At 31.7% G+C, this 20,268-nt stretch overlaps 2 protein-coding genes across 2 annotated transcripts; both read left to right on the top strand.

Moving 5' to 3' along the window:
* The first annotated feature begins 2,709 nt into the window (after positions 1–2,709).
* On the top strand, positions 2,710–6,269 carry LOC103845203 (protein GLUTAMINE DUMPER 3-like). The gene has a single exon (XM_009122037.3). It carries the CDS (start codon positions 5,538–5,540, stop codon positions 5,979–5,981), a length of 444 nt encoding a protein of 147 aa, XP_009120285.1. The 5' UTR covers positions 2,710–5,537; the 3' UTR covers positions 5,982–6,269.
* A 6,847-nt stretch (positions 6,270–13,116) lies between these two features.
* On the top strand, positions 13,117–18,405 carry LOC103845202 (probable receptor-like serine/threonine-protein kinase At5g57670). The gene is made up of 10 exons (XM_009122036.3): positions 13,117–15,564; positions 15,653–15,771; positions 16,073–16,191; positions 16,294–16,415; positions 16,500–16,805; positions 16,930–17,184; positions 17,280–17,437; positions 17,532–17,747; positions 17,850–17,999; positions 18,108–18,405. Exons 1-10 carry the CDS (start codon positions 15,423–15,425, stop codon positions 18,258–18,260), a joined length of 1,740 nt encoding a protein of 579 aa, XP_009120284.1. The 5' UTR covers positions 13,117–15,422; the 3' UTR covers positions 18,261–18,405.
* Positions 18,406–20,268: the final 1,863 nt, after the last annotated feature.

Below are 20,268 nucleotides of genomic sequence, written 5' to 3'. Positions count from 1 at the left end.
GTTTGCAGTTTTCAAAGAAATGTACGGACACACCTATCAGAAAGGGCCGTCGAGATAGCTAGCCGCATGATAGAGTTCTCACTAACATTTTATTTTTATACACAAAAGCTTAAAACAATGAACAGTAAATGTAAAAACGATTTTTTTTGTTCGAATCAATTTAACATCTTCAAAAAAAAAGTTCTCTGCACTGAAACATTTATCAACCTAAAAACAAATACTGGAAAAATGGAATATGACCATCTCCAATGACACACAATATAATTTTTTTATTTTAGAGTGAAATATAGAGACAATTTTTGTGTGCCATTGGAGATACCTAATATATATGTGTAATGTATCGAACAGTTACCGTACCATCAAATTGACTAGAAACTCGTATATCCCAAAGTTATTTTTCTATATTATCTACGCTTCAGACGTCTCTGTTTTAATGATGTTTCCATATATATTCACGTATAACAGAATTAATAGGCGAACACTTACTGAACTCAGGTTATGAAATACATAGACCCCTGGTCCACCTAATTCGTTTGTTTTATATATGCTTAGTTATATGTTATTTTATAATTATGAATGCTCCTAAACACTGTTAATATGAATGCTCCAGAACCTATGGGTTTTATTCGCATATGCAATTAGTAGTGAAAATAATCCCAATAGATTAATGAAGGAGTGGGATTTGGTTGGAATCTTTGTCAGAACATTGTTTGCTTTGTAAGTTTTTTAATATATAAATGTTCCATTATATAGACACATATTAAATCGAGGAAGATTAATAACACAATATAAGTGGACTCATTAAATATAACTATGGAGTATATCTTAATCTCTATCATTGATGGTAAAATTAAATAAAAAGAACAATAGCGTGGAAATGAGGACGTAACGTAAGTGATTGGAATGGACAAAACATTTTAAGTGATTGGAGATGGAAGTAACGTTCTCCATGACGTGTACCTCTGAGTGGTGGAAGCTGACGCTGAGAAATGGACCCTTTAGTCAATTATCTATTCAAATATTTCCAACAAATCATTATTCTGTTACATATTTATTCATACGAATAGTACGAAATTTCGCTCGGCGACAAGAATAAACACAACAAACATTCCTTTCAAATTCACTGCCAGGAGACCCCAAGAAGATGTATGGCTTGGAATAAATTTTCTACGTAACAAATAAAATAGCACTTATTTTCAGAATTATAGTATCATAATAGAGGCATGATTTACCATAAAAATAATATATAGAAAAGAGTTCGTATTTTTTTCTCGAGCAAAAACAGATGAGTGAATTTGCTGTGAATAACATCAAAATATAGAAAATCCAAAAAGGCTTGCAACTACTGATTTGTCATTTGAATGATTTATATTGGACGAATTTGATTTTTTTTTAAATGTGAAAATAGAAAAACCACTGATGATTATGCTGGTTTAGGTAGAGAAGTTTTAATGTGAGTAACGGAAATAAATTTCCTGTTAAATTTTTAAAATTTTCTACTGTTAGTTGGTACTAGTTGCTAATTCTGTTTGGGTACCGGCAAATGTAGTCAGATATTTTTTAACTTTAGTATCAGACAGTAAACACACAAAAGTTTAACATTTTTTCTTAAAATATACATTATTATATTGATGTCTTAAAACGAGTTGAGTAAAACTTGAATGCTAGCTTTTAACATTAAAAAAAACCGAAACAAGCTGATGATGTAGAAGATATGAACATTTTAAAGGCTGAGTTGTGTTGTTTTCAGTTGTTCTAATCGTTTTCTCAATGTGTTTGACTAAACAGGAAAAAGCAAATGATAGGAACTTGAACAAATAAAGTTTGATCCAAATAGACTGTGCAACAATGTGGGGGACCCTTTTAGTTTTCTCACAATATTTTTCAAGTTATATATTTAGTTAGCATTGATGAGATAGTTGAGCCCTGAGGGATATGGTTTGATATGTTGTTTCCAGCTTTCTCCGTTTGGTTTTGCACTTTCCCTTGTTAATGTGTATATACCTATATATTGTATTCATTTAATTACACTAAAATAATATTTAAACGTAAAATTTGGTATGGTCTTTTTTCCTTTTTAATATTAGGTATGTTCTTGTTAGAGTGATCATTCTGCTACATAGGATTTTCTTAATCATAAACCGATAGTCACTTGTTGAAGCATACAATGGTGGTGGGTGAGCTACCATATGCGTTTTTCATCAAGAAAGTTTTTTGTTCTACGTGATCTATGATAACAAAAATATACAATTGGGAAATTGGATGGTTATCCGATAAGTAAATACATTTTAATTAGGTTTGAGTTCAAGTTCTTGGAAATTACAAAAATAGTTTAATAAGGTTTGAATTCAATTTCACATCATCTTTGTTACTCCCTCCGTTTTTTTATATATGACGTTTTAGGATTATGCACATAGATTAAGAAACATTTAATTTCTAAACAAAAACATCATTAATTGTTTATTTAACCACAATTTAACCAATAATAAAATAGAAACTATAATATCATTGGTCATCTAGCATTAATTAGTAATAAATTTTACATAGAAAATCGAAAACGTCAAATAATTTGGAACAAAAAAATTCCTCTAAAACGTCATATATAAAAAAACAGAGGGAGTAGATTATATCAATTTGATTTATAAATTTAAAACAGATTCGTTCATTCATTTTGTTTTTAGGATTAATTTAATCTGGCTTGAAGTAAACCATTTAAAATGTTTCAATCATAACAGTTGAATAAAATAAACTGAGGCTTGCTTTTATTAGGTTGATACTCCATTTGTTTCATTTTAAGTGTCATTTTGAGTTTGTACACACAAATTAAAAAAAACAATTAATTTTGTATATTTTCTATATAAAAACTCAATTATCTATACACATATCCATATTTCAACCAATAGAAAAATAAATTGCTGAATAAAATTAATAAATTTTGCATTGAAAGTCAAAAACGAAATTTATTTTGTAACGAAAAAATTTCTTTACAACGACACTTAATATGAAAAGCGGAGGAGTATTTATTAAATATATACTTTTATTTTTTTTAAAGAAAAAATATCTACAAAAAAAGTCATGTGAGTGTTTGGTCTATAGACAAGGTCTAATCCGTAACTAGAAACCCTTGATCAGAATCGAACCTATCCCCTCATACTCCGATCTGTTCTTAGTGTTCACAGATGCGGTGTGGAATCCCTCAATGGGATTGGCGGGGCTCGGTTGGATTGTTGATGATCATGTTTACAGCACCGTTTGTATCGTCGCGCCTCATGGCGGAATTCTTGGCAGTTCGTGCTGCCATAACCTCTGCCCTCTTTCGTGGTCTTGATTCCATCCTGGTGCTCTCCGATTTGCAGGTCCTGATCAAAACAACCAACAAGAAGGAAATGAATTTGGAGATCTTTGGAGTTTTACGAGATATCTATTCTGTTTTTTCTACATTTAAGTCTATTGCGTTTAAGTTTATCCTTTAGTTTGGACAATGTTATAGCGGATTCTGTAGCCAAATAAGTTTTATGGACTGCAAGCCCGCTTTAATTTCATGTAAACCAGTTTGAACAAAAAAAAAAGACAAGGTCTAATCCCTATTTCGTTTGATTGTGTTTTTCCTTTTCCTTTTCTGTAGAATCATGCATATATGTTATCAATGTATAGTTCAGAGGATTACTAGTTATCTATCATCGATAAAAAAAATTTCCTTTTAATTAGAATCCATCGATTTTAAGCTGCTTAAACAGTGCGATGATTATAGCATAACATACTACTAAGAAGATATTCGCATACAGTCATGCCATAGTTTATTCGAGGTTGTTTCAGTGGATTCGACACTATCTGAATGGTTGGTTTCTATTTATCTATAACAGTGTTTAGGTGTTACGATTAGTGATTACTTATATTACAATTCCATTGTTTATCTTTAAAAGAATGATTGATACTAAGATATTTTCGGAAACATCCACTAATTAAGCTGTAAAGCAGTAAGGAATACTGATTAAGAAACACACCACCTTAATTTGGGTCCCAACTAATCAGCTAACTAACCAATGCAAACTCATAACTAGACGACTCGCTATATACAACCCTACTCTATTTTTTTAATTTTAGAGTAAAATATGGAGTGGAGATAGAGATACCCTAACCTTATCTATACGCATAAAATTAGAATCTCTGCATACACTTTAGGTGTCACATGGATATTTCTTATTGGATACAAATGTAAATACAAAGAAGTCAATAGTTTTTTTTTTTTTTGTAAAAGGGCTTGAAGTCAATAATTTGATGTCATAATTTTATATATTAATTGTTGATGTGAATTTTTTTTATAATCATATGTTTTCATAACTCTAGAAAAAGATACATTAACATGTGATATATTTCAAGCATGTAAGTAAATTTAGAAACTGAGGAAATAGCTGTATGTTTTAGAAACCAACAAACTGTAAATGATTTTGAAATCTCTACAATCGCAAATGTTACAGAAAAAATCACTACTCGATTAAGAGTGTTTGCTGATACATTAAACATTAATCTCCTTTAATAGCAAAACTTATTTTATCTAAACTTCTTGAGTTCATATAAAATTTTGTTGATGTTTATAAATACTTTTACATCGCCTCAATTACTTTAGCAAACGGGACGGAAGAATACAAAGCATAGCTATCACGTCACGACTCCACACAATCATCATGAATGATGATTGATAAACGTAAACGGAATTCGTTTTTTTTTTCTTTTTCATATCAAAACATCTCCAACCCAATTCTTTTTTTAATACTTAATAAAGAAAATGTAAATAGAAATAGAGATGTGTTTTTGCTCAAATTTATTATCTACTAAATAATGCTATATTTTTTTCAACTGTACAAGACAATCTCCAAATGTTTACTCTATTTTTTTCTCTAAAATAGAGTAATTCTATAATAGAGTTGAATGTAGTTCCAATGGTACTCTATTTTAGAGTGAAAAATAGAGTGATGAACAACAAATAAAAATATTACTCTATATATAGAGTAAAAAATAGGTTTACACAATTATAGAATAGAAAATAGAATACCATTGGAACATTTTTACTTTAAACTCTATTTTAGAGGGAAAAATAGAGTGGGGTTGGAGATGTAACAATGCTAGTTTTTATCTTTAAACATAGAAGACAAAATAACCTTATTTTAGTATAAAAAAATATAGCAGTACTCTATTATAAAAAAAAAATACATTGGAACAAAAGTCTATTTCTATTCTATGGTTTTTATTATAAAACAATAAAGATGGAAAACAATAAAGATGGATGGGAGAGTGGTCTTCCAAAACACTCAAAATGAAAAGAAAAAGAACTAATGAACCAAAAAGAATCCAATACGCAAAATAATAAAATGGATTATACGTCACACACAATCCGCAACCTTAACTCGCTTGCTCTATTCTATAAATCCTTTCGTCACATTTCTCCTCCTCTTACCAAAACATTTTCTATTAGGTAAAAAAAAAATCTCAAAACGACTTATTTTGTTCTTTCTTTCTCTTTCTCTCGGTGTAGGAAAATGGAAGGGAGACAATATTACGCTCCAAGAGAAAACGTAGACGGGAACAGAACAGCCATGGGAGGACCTCACTCGCCGTGGCATTCACCGGTTCCTTATCTCTTCGGCGGTTTAGCTGCCATGCTTGGTCTCATCGCCTTTGCTCTTCTAATCCTCGCTTGCTCTTATTGGCGTCTCTCCGGTTATCTCGACGGTGAGGAAAACCAGAGCAGGGAGAGAGATCTTGAAGCCGGAGATGCGAAACCTGAGAAGGAGGTGAAGGCTGTAGCTTTTCCGGAGAAGTTCTTGGTGATTATGGCCGGAGACGTGAACCCCACTTACTTGGCGACGCCGGTAGAAAAAAGCTGTACGTGTGACAATGATGAAGATGAAGATGGTGATGACGTGGAGGGTAATGATCAGGTGGTGCGGCAGATTAGTGAAAGTAACGGTGCGACACATTGAGAAACAGAGTATGTAAAAGGACAACCAGAGGATCATCTGTTTTGAACAGTTCTGAAGAACCTGTATGCATCTGACCCGGTTGCTTCTGTTAACCGGGCGGGCCAGAGCTCTACATGATGAGTCTGGCAAATGGATTTGGCTTGTGTTCTGATTAACAATGTTTATTTAATCTAAGCTTTTGCATCATTAATTTGTCTATAGCCTTTTTATTTGTGAGTTATCATGGAAAATTCCGGAAAATGTAAAATTCATGAGACTTTCAAATTTCAATGGAAATTTTATTTTATATGTTGGTGATTTTTCTAACTACAAATGTAAAAATAAAATAAAATTGTGTGACAATATGATAAAAAATGTACTGTTATGGTCAAGTCTATTTAATGTTTTTCCGTGGGATTAATGTGACAAGTGGTTCGGCAGAGTCTTCAGGTTAGAAAATTGAAGGCAACACCAAAAACACGTGTATAGACTGAAGTAAATTCTCATAGGTGTCTCTGATGCGGCGAGGTGAAGCAGTTAGCTTCAATCAATAGCCTTTACTAATTAGTTGTGTAATTTATTTCATTTTAGCATATTTCTATATGTAAGTTAAAAAGATATTTATGAATTTTGAGAAAGACGTTAATATCCCTAGGTTTCTTTTTTCCTATGCCATCTTATCTCTTATCTTGTAGTCTTAACCCCCTAGCTAGGTTTCTACTTTCTTTTACTTCCAAGCTATGCCTTCTTTAAATGTACATTGGTTTGCATTTTCAAATCAAGATAAATTGTATTACAAACTATAATAGTGAATTATTCACGCATGTTGATGAATAAAAAGTATCATCATCATAATTGTTCCACACCTGAAAATGGAACAAAATTTAATTAGATTTTAACTCTAGGCCCAACACACAAAGTATCAGCAGGATATTTGGCTTAAAAGCTAATATCTACGCATGTTGAGGGTAGATGTTAAAATGATACAGTGTTTCTGAACCATCTTGTAATATATAGCACTTAATTGGTTATTAGCCTTGTTCTAAAACGCGGGCGGCTTGGCGAGTACGCGTCCGACTATATGGTGATCGGAGACTCACCGCCGCGAAGAGGGGCAAATCGAAGGCTTGAGGCGGTGCGACGAGTTTCTTCCGCTTTTACCGTAGAATAGGAAAAAGCGCCGAGTAATAGCTCCGAACCAAGTCAACCCAATCTCAAAAATCTAGCATATCAGATCTTAATCTCACATCCGAACTAGCTACGACCACCGTAATACCGAATTAAGGTGTTCACACAGCGTTTAGGCAATAGAGAAAGGATAGGTCAAAGAAATTTACAGATGCATAGAAACTGTAATAAATAGTTGAGGAAGAAGAAGACTTATTTACAAGTCTACCATTCATTAAAGACAAAAAAAAATATAAAGAGCAAAAATAAACGTAACACAAATCGAAGTCGGGATGAATTGAAACAAAATCTCCTTACTGTCCACTAAGCCACGTTTACATATTAGTTGTCTAACCAAATTTAAACTGATTAATTATATAATTATACATTTATATCTAAATGCACCTACAAAAAACTTAAAAACTAGGCCCCGCGTATACCCCGCTTAATCCCCGATTTTTTAATAACTTGCTAGGTCCGGAGTTACCGCCCGACTAACGCCTAGCGTAGTTTCGAACAGAGGTTATTAGATTCTGAAAGAAGTTGTGTCTCGATGCTTTGTGGCTTCGGCTGTGACAGTTGAAACTCTTGCGATTTTTTTTTTGAACACTAAATATTATAAAGAAGGCAACCCAAACCAAGCAAACTAGTTGGTGGGAACAGAGTATAGAGCTTATTTCGCTAGAGCGTCAGCCACAAAGTTTAAGTTTCTGGAAATAAAAGCAAAAGAGATATAATAAAAGGACAAAAATAAGTGTTCGATATCCCGAGTGATTTTGTGGAGATCCATCGGGTGATGATTCGAAGAGATAATAGCAACAAGTGCCTGACAATCTGATTTAATGTAGATTCTGGAGAAGTCTGCTTCAAGGGCGTTGAGAAGAGCTACCTGACTGCGAGCGCTTCAGCCATCAGAGCTAGAGCTGATGAAGTATGGATGAAGGTCCTAGTTCCATGCTGCAGACATTCATCACAATGATTCTTGAAAATCCACCCACAGCCTGCTTTGTTTGATCCAGCCTGCCAAGCCGCATCAGTGAAACAGACTATAGATGTGGAGGTCGATAGAGGAGGGGGCACACGATGGTGATGAGCCGAAGGGCCTGGATTTGGGGGTTGATTGAGCTACGCTCCATTCTCTTGCAGTTCTGATGGCTTTCAAGAAGATCTCAACCGGAGAAGAGATCATGCTTTCAAAGACCTGGTAGTTTCTTGCGGTCCAAATACCCAAGCAGATCTAAGAAAATAAATTTCATGCTATTCCCAACGGTGGGAGGTTGTTGACCTCTAATGAACGTAAGAAAGCTTCAATGAAGGTCAAAACGAGAAGTCCAGATGTGAGAAGACCAAATACGCCGAATAAATGGGCAGTGAAGGAATTCGTGATCTGTAGTTTCTGGTTCCCGACAGTAACGACAAGTGATGTTATTTCGGATTCCATGCCTCGCTAGGTTCTCTCCAAGAGCTAAGGCTGGTTGAGTAATTTTCCAGAGAAAAAGATGGAGTTTTGGGGAGACTTTACTAACCCAGATGGCCTTGTAGAGGTTCTGGTCAGGTAAAGGATTCGCAGGGTCTCTGTGAGCAAAGAGCTCCATAGTTGCTGCTACATGGTATCCAGATTGTGCGAAGTAAACTCCTGAACGTGATGCTAACCAAACGAAAGAGTCTTGGCTCCCCCAAGATATTCGGTTTGATACGTAGGATCTCGTGCAGGTACTGTGGAAGAACACTTTCGATTCTTTGGATGTTCCATTCGGAACTTCCTCTGCACAGAAAATCAGCTACAACAAGATCTTGATCTTCCTCTTTAGCAGGGCCTACCGGCCTAACCGGGATCAGGGTGCTAAGCCAAGGATCCTTCCAAATTCTAGTGCTTTCTCCGTTACCTATTGCTTTACGAAGATTGATTGCCAAGAGGTCTCTTCCGGACAAGATTCCTCGCCACCCATGAGATGCAGATTTCAGAAACTCTTGCGATTAAAGCTGCTATTTTGGAGGCAATATCTTCTGAGTACAATGATCTAGAATTTTTTTTAGATTGAAAAAGATTTATCACCATGATCAAGTGTAATGGATCAACATTTGAATTGCAAGAAATCCTTCACGACGTTCGAGTGTTGCGTAGCTTTTTCCCTTCTATCTTGTTTTCTTTTATTCTTCTTTTGAAAAATGTTGTAGCAGATAAACTTTCAAAATCTTGACTCTCTAACTCCATGGGAGTGATGGGAGTGAGAAACTCTCTCTCTCTATCTCTCTCTCTCTCTCTATATATATATATATATTAAGGTTCCCAAAAAAACCGTGAAAGAAGTTGGCTCAATTTGGGTTTCAATTTGGTCCACTCTAGTTGTATTCATTTTGTTGCCAAACAATAATTTTGGGTCAACATTGATCCAACCATTAACTAAACTAGATTTTCAATAATCGGGTATTTCAAACGAAACTTAAAACTAGTTTCTAAGGTTTGTGGAAGAACTAGCGGATATTCTTATTAAATGAACCCACAAAAAGTTTATATAATATATGTTTGAAATCATATTGAGAGAACTCTAACATAGTTTCTCAACTTTTCGTGCTAAACATTTCCACTAGTAGTAAACAACAACCAGTCAACCAGTCAACCAGTCAACTAGAAGGAAGATCGTATCCTTCTCTTTTTGCAGGTACTGAAGACTAACTTGATGTTCTGCCCTTTATCAGCCGTCTTGTCCGGAGGTGACGGGTCTGTCTTCAGGCCCTTGGCGGTTCATAGCTTCCATAGTCCTGGCGGTTTCAGAGGCTATGATGCTTCCTTCTAGGTTTGCTATCTTCCTCTCTTGCCGTTTGTGTCGAGAGCTTCATGGACAGTTTAACTTATGAGATTGAAGAGATCATTGAAACCAGCTACTCTGGTAATGGCACGGAAAGACCGTCATCCGAGGAAATGAGGTAAACCTCACATTCACGTGGCTTCCATTAACGGTTGAGAACGGGAGCTGATATTCTAAAGATTCTCTAAACGGTATGGCGTCAGTTTAGTGAGCGAGCGAAGCTAGTCTTGTGAGGTTTTGATTTAGAAAAATTTGGTTGGTTTCAAACTTGTAATTGACGATGTAATGCAATTTATCGGATTTTAATAAAATCGTAAATATTAAAAAAAAACAACCAGTCAACCATGACTCAACGAATGATTTTTAAGATTACTATCTTACACTATTTTTTTGTTATCTTGAAAACATTTCCAATTGTGTGAAGCATGAAATAAAAGATAGTCAGTAAGTCAGTTATGTTTTATATATAAATTAATAACAGAAGAAAAATATATTATGTTTATAGATTTTTAACGTTAAAACCCTCAACTAAGTTTGTTTTGGGTAAAAAAATCTCTAAACTAAGTATTTAACGAATAAACCTCCAAACTAATTTTATTTAATGAATTAAACCCTCGCCAGCCATAATTACCATTACTACTAGTAAATATTTAGTTTATAGGTTTATACATTAAGTAAACATAGTTGAGAGTTTTGTTTTTTAATGGTAAAACCCCTCAACTATGTTTACTTAATGTCGGAACCCCAAAACTAAAGATTTACCGGTAATAATGGTAACTATGACCAGCGAAGGTTTAATTCATTAAATAAAATTAGTTTGAGATTTTTTTCGTTAAATACTTAGTAGGAGTTATTGGTTGTTGTATTTTAATGGCTTTAAAAATCCGAACTAAATCTAGTATTATTGGTTCTGTGATTTTCAAATCTGTATTAAAATCATGTGTTATTGGTTTAATGATTCATAAATTCTTTATCAAATCAAATGTTATTCAATCGTACGGATTTACTAATATATTTGATTTTATAATGGATTTGAATGAATTTGTTTAGATTTTTTAGTTAAAAATACAAAGACTCAAATCCGAGGAAAAACTTCCAGATTTGCATATTTTACTTGGATTTATAAATACTATATAGATTTCTAAATCAATCAAAATATATAAACCAATAACACCTCCTTAGTTTATGGGCTTTTACCCAAATCAAACTTAGTTGGAGAACTTAACGTTAAAAATCTTATGTTTAACTATTATAAGGGGGTGTCAATTATAATTTATTAAAATGAATTAAATGATACAATTAATAGGTAGATGTTACTATGACAAAAAAAGTAGATGCTACATCTAATATATGATTTTTTATTTGGACCATCCTTAGAACATTAATTAATTTATACATAATTTAATTACAATATCTTTTAATATCTTAATTTTTTATTTTATATACAAATAATTTTTTTTTTTATAAAATTCTAACAGAATCTTTTAAAAATATATATGCAATTTATTTTCTCAATTAATTAATATAAACTCTGATTATCAGTATAATATAATTAAAATTTATAATTAATTTAGTTTTGATTTAAAATTAAAAATTAAAATCACGTAAAATATTTTAATTATATTTTGCTAGTAACTGAATTTAAATTAATTGCTTTTGGAAATTAAAATTTTAAATTATTTTGGTAGATTTTTTTAAAAAATATTCATTTATATTTGAAATGAAAAAATAAAAATATTAAAATATATCTAATCTATTAAATTAGAGTCATATTTTGGACTTTATATATTATATTTTAATTTAAACTTCCAAACACAGGTTCATCTAAATGTTTTAAATTTTATTATATCAATTATTTATAAAAAATGTAAAACCATTTAAAACTGGATAGAAAATTAAGATTAAGATTAATAGTTAAGGTGACTTATTTAGTGTTAGAGCTGGTATCGATTTCTGGCTGACACATCAAATACAAAGACTTATATTTGATTTTCAAATTCCAATGACAACCTACAATCATTCTAGAAAATAGAAAAGACAAATTCAAACAATCTAGAAAATAAATTCAATACTATTAAAAGGGGAGGAGTCTTCAAAAATCTACCTAACAAAGTTGTTTGGACCTTTTTATATAACTCATTATTTTTTGGTCTTACCTTAAACTTAGACTAACAATATGTTACCATATATTTCTCTAACAATAATTTATTCAATTCCTTTTAAAAAAAAAACATTATTCAATTCCTTTTTTTTTAAACACATTATTCCATTCCTTTATTTATTCAAATACCACTCCTAAATCTTAATCATTACTATTATTATGTTTACCATTTTGACTTTTAATCATAAAAGCATTGAAACTAATATTTTATATTATCACTTTTATCATATAATATATAATTTAAAGCAAGAGAAGTTACACGACATATATGTGTATATTTTAACTTCCTCTTTCCTTTATAATAACGTAATCATATCATATATAAATTTTCCCACTAAAATTTCATATTATATACTAAACTTTCAACCGTCTATAGTTTGATAAATATTTTCATATTTAAAAATGAGTTTTTTAAAAATATTTCATCAACCATGTATTTATAAAATAACGTTAAAAATCTATATCAAAAGGTTGTTGGACCCATTATATAATGGGTCCACATCTGTTCGGGTATTTAGGATCCTAAAAAGATTCGAAATATATAAAAAAATTGAAAAATATCTGAAACACGAAAAATACTTGAAACTCCAAACAAATACCCAAAAAAATTCAAATACTTAAAAATTCAAAATCTTATTCAAAATCTGATACTGAATTGAAAATACCCAAAAGTTTATCCTAATACCCAAAAAAATTCTAATTTGAAAATTTACCTGAAATCAAAAACTATAATCGTAAAACAAAAACCTAAAAAAATATTCATAATGCCCGAAACATATTCAAAATATCCAAATATACCAAATAAACACAACATATTTATGATCGGGTCTAGGATAGGACCCGTACTCAAACAAAGACATGCGGGTCCAAAAAAAGCCCCAATAGGTTATCTTCTCTGGATCTGAACTAAACATATATTTTCGGGTCGGTTTGGTTTGTTTTTTGATCTGGATATAATTCTCATGCCTAAAAAAACTTACGTAAAAGTCGTAAAAGTGTACATATAAAATATCAAATAAACCAATTCATAGATTATATAATTGTTAAAAATTATATTTTTCGATATAATAAGACTTTGTATTATAATATAATCCAAAAAATCCGCGCTTTCCAAGCGCGGTTCAAAATCTAGTAAATGTTTAAAATGTAACTTAATTGCGCATGGTGCAGATTCTATTTTAGTTTTTCGTTAAAAGACGGTTTATTCTCTGTAAAAAGTTAAAATATTCCAATGCCATAGAACGATCAGGCCGAAGGACAATCCAAAAATGATTTAACACCAAAATATCAAGTATTAAATCGTTAAAATTATATTTTAATGTTGGCCTAACTATATGACCCTGAGTTTGAGAGATCAAATACACGTGTGTGTGATGTGTACGGAGGTTAGTGTTGTGTAGTATAAGACAAACAAAGCCAAGTAATCTCGTGTCCATAATTTCACATGTAATTATATGATTCAACGTCTTGTTTGTTGATAGTACCTTTTGGTTCATTTCTATTATTACCATTTAATTCATTTTTGCATACTACATATTATTATAGTGTTCTACTTGTACTTAATGTCTTCTCAAAGTCTCTTTCATTGTAAAAAGTTAAATATATATCTTCCCGCTTTTGGATTGCCATCTATGGCTCACACTTTCCTCTACCAACTCTTTGAAAACAATTTTTCATTTCATTCTTTTCGCTACCTATTTTTTAATCATTGATCCCAAACTACCATTTAATCATCCTTTATATGATTTATACACAAACTCAGCTGATATAATAAGAAGGTAACGACCAAAGAGCAACAATGGCTTTGTCAGGAAGACAGAATCAATAGCACGAGATGAGACCACTGAGAACCAACAACAAGAAACATCCTTTTGCCACTTCACCTTTGCTTACATCACAAATCATCCAACCACATTCACTTCAGAGTCCATCATTGTCTCTAATAATCTATATTTTTGTTTGTATAATACATATTATTAAAGCATATGTTTTGTTTAGCTTTAGACTATAATTAATTTGATTAGTGACTTACCCTAACGGTATAGTTTAGATTAACATTTTGTTGATTGTTCTGACCTATAAACTTTTTTTCCAAGTTTGTAAACCGTTTATGATATTTTAGTTTATTTTATGCTTTGTTCAAAACATTTAACTTCTCTTAATATATTAATGGCTTCTTAGGAAATACTCTAATAAGCCACTCTTAATATATCAAACACATTCATGACTGAACTCTAGCCTATTTAAAAAACAACTAGACAAGCATCTAGGGGTGGGCAAAAAACCCAAACCGAACCGAATCGAACCAACCAAACCGAAGTTAAACCGAACCAAACCAAACCGTGCTCTTTATGTAATCCAATTGGTTCATGTTTTACTCAACCCGAACGGTTTGGTTTGGTTTGGGTTTAAACCAAACCAAACCAAACCAAACCGATAATCCAATATATATATAGTAAAAATATATATGATATATATATATGTATTAACATATTGCAAATTTTAGTTAAAGTTTCGTTTTTCATTTTTTCATAACTTCCATATCTTTAAAAAAAATTATAAATACGATTCAAATAATACTATTATATATAAAATCATGTAGCATAAGTTTTTATATTCTTACTCTATCGTTTATGAGTTGATTATTTTTTAATAAAAGTATAAAACTGATGCCTTCATATTTTATAACCAACCCAAACTACACTGAACCAAACTAGACCATAATAATGTAAACCAAACTAAATCTAAACCAAACCGAACTGAACCGAACCGAATTAAACCCAAACCGAACCCAACCCAAAGCTACTTTGGTTTTAATTGGTTTGAGTTTTATAAAACCCAAATTACCCAAACCAAACCGAACCCAAACCGAACCCGAAACTAAACCGAAATGCCCACTCCTACAAGCATCATATCAAATTTTAACTCCAAATTACTATTTTTTTGAACAAACTCCAAATTAAGAATCTAAATGAAAATACAGAAGACGACCCACTAAAATAAATTATTTTTAACCCTCAACCCTAATTAAACTTTCCTTTTTAGCATCTTTTAGGCCAAAAAATAAATAAATTTAACTTGATTAAAATATCATTGGGCTTATTGCGCTTTATGCTTCTTCGTCAAGACTCATATACACAGCTAATGATTATCTCATGCAATGATCATCCCTTTTCCACACTCTTTATTAATCTCGAAACGACTCTCTTTTTCTTACTATCTCCTCAAGAAAGAATAACATTTTGTTCTTCTTCAAGTGTATAGAATCATTGTGTTCTCAAATATTCCAACCTTTGCTGGAGTGAGACAACGTAACAAATACAAATGATAACTTCTTCAGAAGAGGGTAGTAACAAGATCCTTGTGGCAATCTCGTTGGATCACGACGAGAGTCAAAACGCTCTATCGTGGGCCATCAATGTTCTTGCTAAACCAAATGATACAATTGTTGCTCTTCATCTTCTTGGTTAGTGTATATATATACCTAATTTCCTCTGTTTCTTTTTTCACCGCCTAATAATTTGTAAACTAAATTGTTCTTGTTGTTGTTGCAGTTGGTGAAGAGCCAAAAAAGATTCCGATGAAAAAGAAGAGGAGGATTCAGATTCGCCGTGCCAAAGCTCATGTTATCTCCATGCTTGGAGAATTCGCTTACACTTGCTGCCAGAACCAAGTACAACCTAATTTTATTTATTTTCCTTATTTGGCGAATAAAAGGATTTTAAACCGAAACAAACCGGATTTGGATAGACTTACCATAACAAAACCCGGATTAGGTTATAATTTTCTAAATTCAGAGAACTGAAACTTCAAATCCTTTAGAAAATTTATAAAGTTAAAAACATCGGTATTGAACAATGTTAATTATGAATCACAACGTTAGCAATATATATTACAAACGGGTATATTCTTCTTCTTCTTTTTTTGGTCAAAGCAAATTGGTCAATTCAAAATTTATTTTTCCTAATTAATAGGTGAACTTGGAAGCCAAGGTAGGGTTTTGCTCAAAAATCGGAAGAGGACTAATCAATGAAGTCAAGTCAATTTCTGCTCACTATCTTGTTCTTTCCCGACCAACCAGTCACGCATTCAGGTAATGAACCGGACATTTTCCGGTTAAGTTTAGAAACTCATGGATCCAATTCATAATCCTTGTAGTTGTAGTAATAACTCGTTTCTGTTTTTCTTGATTTAGGATATGGAATGAGATCACAAGGTATGTCTCGGACTTTGCTCCGTCAAGTTGCTCTATTGTTTTTGTCGGAAGCCAAAGAAAACAGCATAAAGATTGCTACTCTGACTCTGATATTTCTCGAGGTTAGATTATAATAATATCTCGTTTATGTTTGGTACTAAGATTTATTCAGACGATGCAAAGACTAACAACTATGTTATTATCAGACATAAAGAGTGAGAAGTATTCACCGCGTAGCGTACTAAGCATTCTATCAAGAGATCTGATTAGCTCCTCAGGCGATGATGCTTCAAGTTTCAGCAGTTCAATGGTTTCTTCTAGCGTCGCTTCTCCTTCAGACAAACCCAAACATAGGCCGATGTCTCCCTATAGATTAATATCTTCACTTATCATGAACTCTCCTTTGAGGAAATGGAGAAGAAACGAGACTAAGAACAACCCTAAACCTAAACCTCTTATTCAGTGCTTTACTTACAACGAGATCTCTAAAGCCACAAACGATTTTGATCAAGGTGAGCATTTAAGGAACAAAAAATTTTGAAAAATTGGAGGCAAATGCATCAACCCATGACAAAAGAGGTTGAAACTTTTTTTTTTAGTAAAATAACATAATCTATGTTTTCGGCTGAATTGTAGAGAACATAGTAGGTATAGGAGGATACTCTGAAGTGTACAGAGGAGATCTATGTGATGGGAGAAGAATCGCAGTGAAGAGATTAACGAAAGAGAGTGGTGACATGATCAAGGAAAAAGAGTTTCTTACGGAACTCGGCATCATAAGTCATGTCTCTCATCCCAACACTGCCCTTCTCTTAGGTTGTTGTGTTGAGAGAGGTCTCTATCTTGTCTTCAGGTTCTCTGAGAACGGAAACTTGTACTCCGCCTTACACGGTAATCTAACTTCATATAACTTTCATGTTGTAATTAAATTATCATCATATTCTAAAGACAATATAGTTTTAATATTGAATAATTAATCGGAACAGAGAAGGAAAACGGGTCGTTGGATTGGCCTATACGGTACAAGATTGCAGTTGGAGTTGCTAGAGGGCTTCATTATCTTCACAAACGCTGCAACCATCGGATCATTCACCGTGATATCAAATCTTCCAACGTTTTACTTGGACCTGATTTTGAACCGCAAGTGAGCTTTCTTGTCATGCAAGCAACTCGGTTTTGGTGTATATATATATATATATGTGTGTGTGTGAAAACTGGATGTGATTATGGTTGAGCAGATAACTGATTTTGGATTGGCGAAATGGCTGCCTAACAAATGGACTCACCATGCGGTTATACCGGTTGAAGGAACGTTCGGTTATCTAGCACCAGAGTCCTTAATGCAAGGAACCGTAGACGAGAAAACTGATATCTACGCATTTGGTATTCTCCTTCTTGAAATCATAAGTGGACGAAGACCGGTGAATCCCTCTCATAATCACATTCTCTTATGGGTATGATGATTCTACTCATACTTACTTACTTGCCTTAAAGACAAGAAACATAACTCTCTCGTCGACTTACAGATTTCATCGTTGACTTTTTATCACTAACAGGCCAAGCCGGCGTTGGAGACAGGTAACACAAGAGAGTTGGTTGATCCGAAACTGCAAGAAAAGTATGATGATCAGCAGATGAATAGGCTTGTCCTTACAGCTTCACACTGTGTCCAACAATCACCGATATTACGACCAACCATGACTCAGGTTGGTTACATGCATATTTAATATCAAATCTTATATATTAGGAGCCAAACGATCCAAAAGGTGGTTTTAAATGGATTTGGTTTTGTGATTTTGTATCGCGTAATTAAGGTATTAGAATTGCTCACAAATGGGAATGAGGCTGAGGTTGCAAAGAGCTGGAGAATGCCTAAGGATATGACTAATGGCGATGAGAATAATAATGAATGGGATGACTACTCTATGTTACTCGGATATGATGTTCCTTTGGATTCTTTCATTTAATATTTGTTTTTTTTAATCTAATAGTATCTACTATCTCTCTTGATAGATCTTTTTCTTCTGTTAATTCTTTGTATCTTTATGAAAATTGAGGGGATCATCCATCATGTACCAAAATTCACAACTAATAGAAATAAATTACTAATCATATACCTTCTTAAGTTTGAATAATATAATAACCATTTGATGTAAAAAAAACTAATTAAATATAAAAAAAACCATTATATTTTATTTTCCTTTTTGAAGAAATTTTAGTAACAGAATTACACACAATACTTAGAAAATACTCTATTTTCACTTTTTAATATAAAGAACTAAAGCAACTCCAAATATAAGGACTAAAGAGTACTATAAAATCAATTAACAGTTAGCCAAAACGAATCCCAACCCCTTTCTTTAGAAAAAAAATCTCTTTTAGATTAAGAAAATATCGTATTACATTTGTTATGTGTGTATAGAATAATATACATGATTTTTTGTCGTTATCGGAAACAAGTGATTTGATAAAAGAAAATAAAAGCAGTGGCACTTTAATCCAATAAGAAAAGAAAGCAATAGCATGGATCTAAACAGAGACAGTTTTTTGGGTGGGATTTGTAACATAAAATTCAATAAGAAAAGAAAGCAATAGTATGGACGTAAATAGTGACAGTTTCCTTGGTGGAATTTTTTTGTTTTTTTTTTTGTTGGTAATCTCGTTGATGGAATTTGTAATAACATGTATATAATCAGGACCGGCCCAATCTAAATTATGGACTAAAGTAAAAATAAATTTTGACGCTCCATGTTCTTCAAACCAAGCACTTTTAACTCAGTTAAGTAGCACATAACCATTAAGATTTTTTTTTTTTTTTGAACAACTCACATAACCATTAAGATACATGCAATTTTTAGTATTTCTGATGTCCATATATATATAATATAACTAGGGTCGGCCCGGGCTACGTCCGAAATTTTGTTTAAAATTTAATTTTAATTATATACTTAGTTACTTATTTTAGTATATAATGTATTAAAAATTTAAGTAGCTAAACAATTATAAAATTATTTTAAATTATTCATTTTTTTTTGTTATTGGTAATTATATATAAGGTGATCAGCTGAATGAACAAAAATTAATCAATTTTTAGTTATGGTGTTAAATGGTTAAATTGTATAAATGTTTCATGTCACTTAACACTATTTATAATTTAAAATATAATTTTTGATTTATGTTAAGATTCTATAATTTTGTGTAAATTTTATTTTTTTGTATGTTAAGTTGGACATGAGTATAATTATGTTATCTACGTACAATTTTTAATTTCATAAATAAAAATGACTAAAATTTTCAGAATTGTTGCTGTTTTAATTTCGAATTGTAAAATTTTATAGGGTTTTAATTGTTATAACATCATTAAAACATAATAGTGTGGTATATCTGTGGTGATTTAATATTATAACACGTTATTATTAAATAGTGTAAGCTATTATGTTTTAAGTATCATAACATAATTGTGTGGTCCATCTGTGTTTATGTTTAAGTATTATAACATAATAGTATTATTAACTGAATGAACATTTAAAAATATTTAGTTTACTCTAAATTGGAAATAATATTAACTTTACTGCTAATGTTTTTGTTATTTTTTGACCAAAATATATTTTTGTTATTCTTATTAGAGATCATCTGGTCAGCTTACTATTAAAAATATTTTCATGTAAATGTAGTTTTTAAAATTTGCTATAAGCTTACATAATATTTTCCAAATAATATATTTCTTAACTAATATTATATATGCACATATTGCTTTTATAAGTTCTATTCTTATACTTACTATTTTTTTACACTTACCAAAAATACTTTAAGTTCAACATATTGCTTTTATAAGTTTTTATTTGTTCTTTAATTTATATATTTTGTCCCTTATATGTAAAATATAGGTGTCTTTTTCGTTTACAAAAGTTATGATATTTTATTGTCCAAGACGTTAAATTTCTTTTAGAATTGCTGCTCCATAGCAAAATGAAA

The sequence above is a fragment of the Brassica rapa genome, chromosome A10 (assembly GCF_000309985.2).
Source record: "Brassica rapa cultivar Chiifu-401-42 chromosome A10, CAAS_Brap_v3.01, whole genome shotgun sequence".
Classification (NCBI taxonomy): Eukaryota; Viridiplantae; Streptophyta; class Magnoliopsida; order Brassicales; family Brassicaceae; genus Brassica; species Brassica rapa.
The sequence above is the reverse complement of the archived record's forward strand: the minus strand, read 5'-3'. Positions and strand labels throughout refer to the sequence as shown.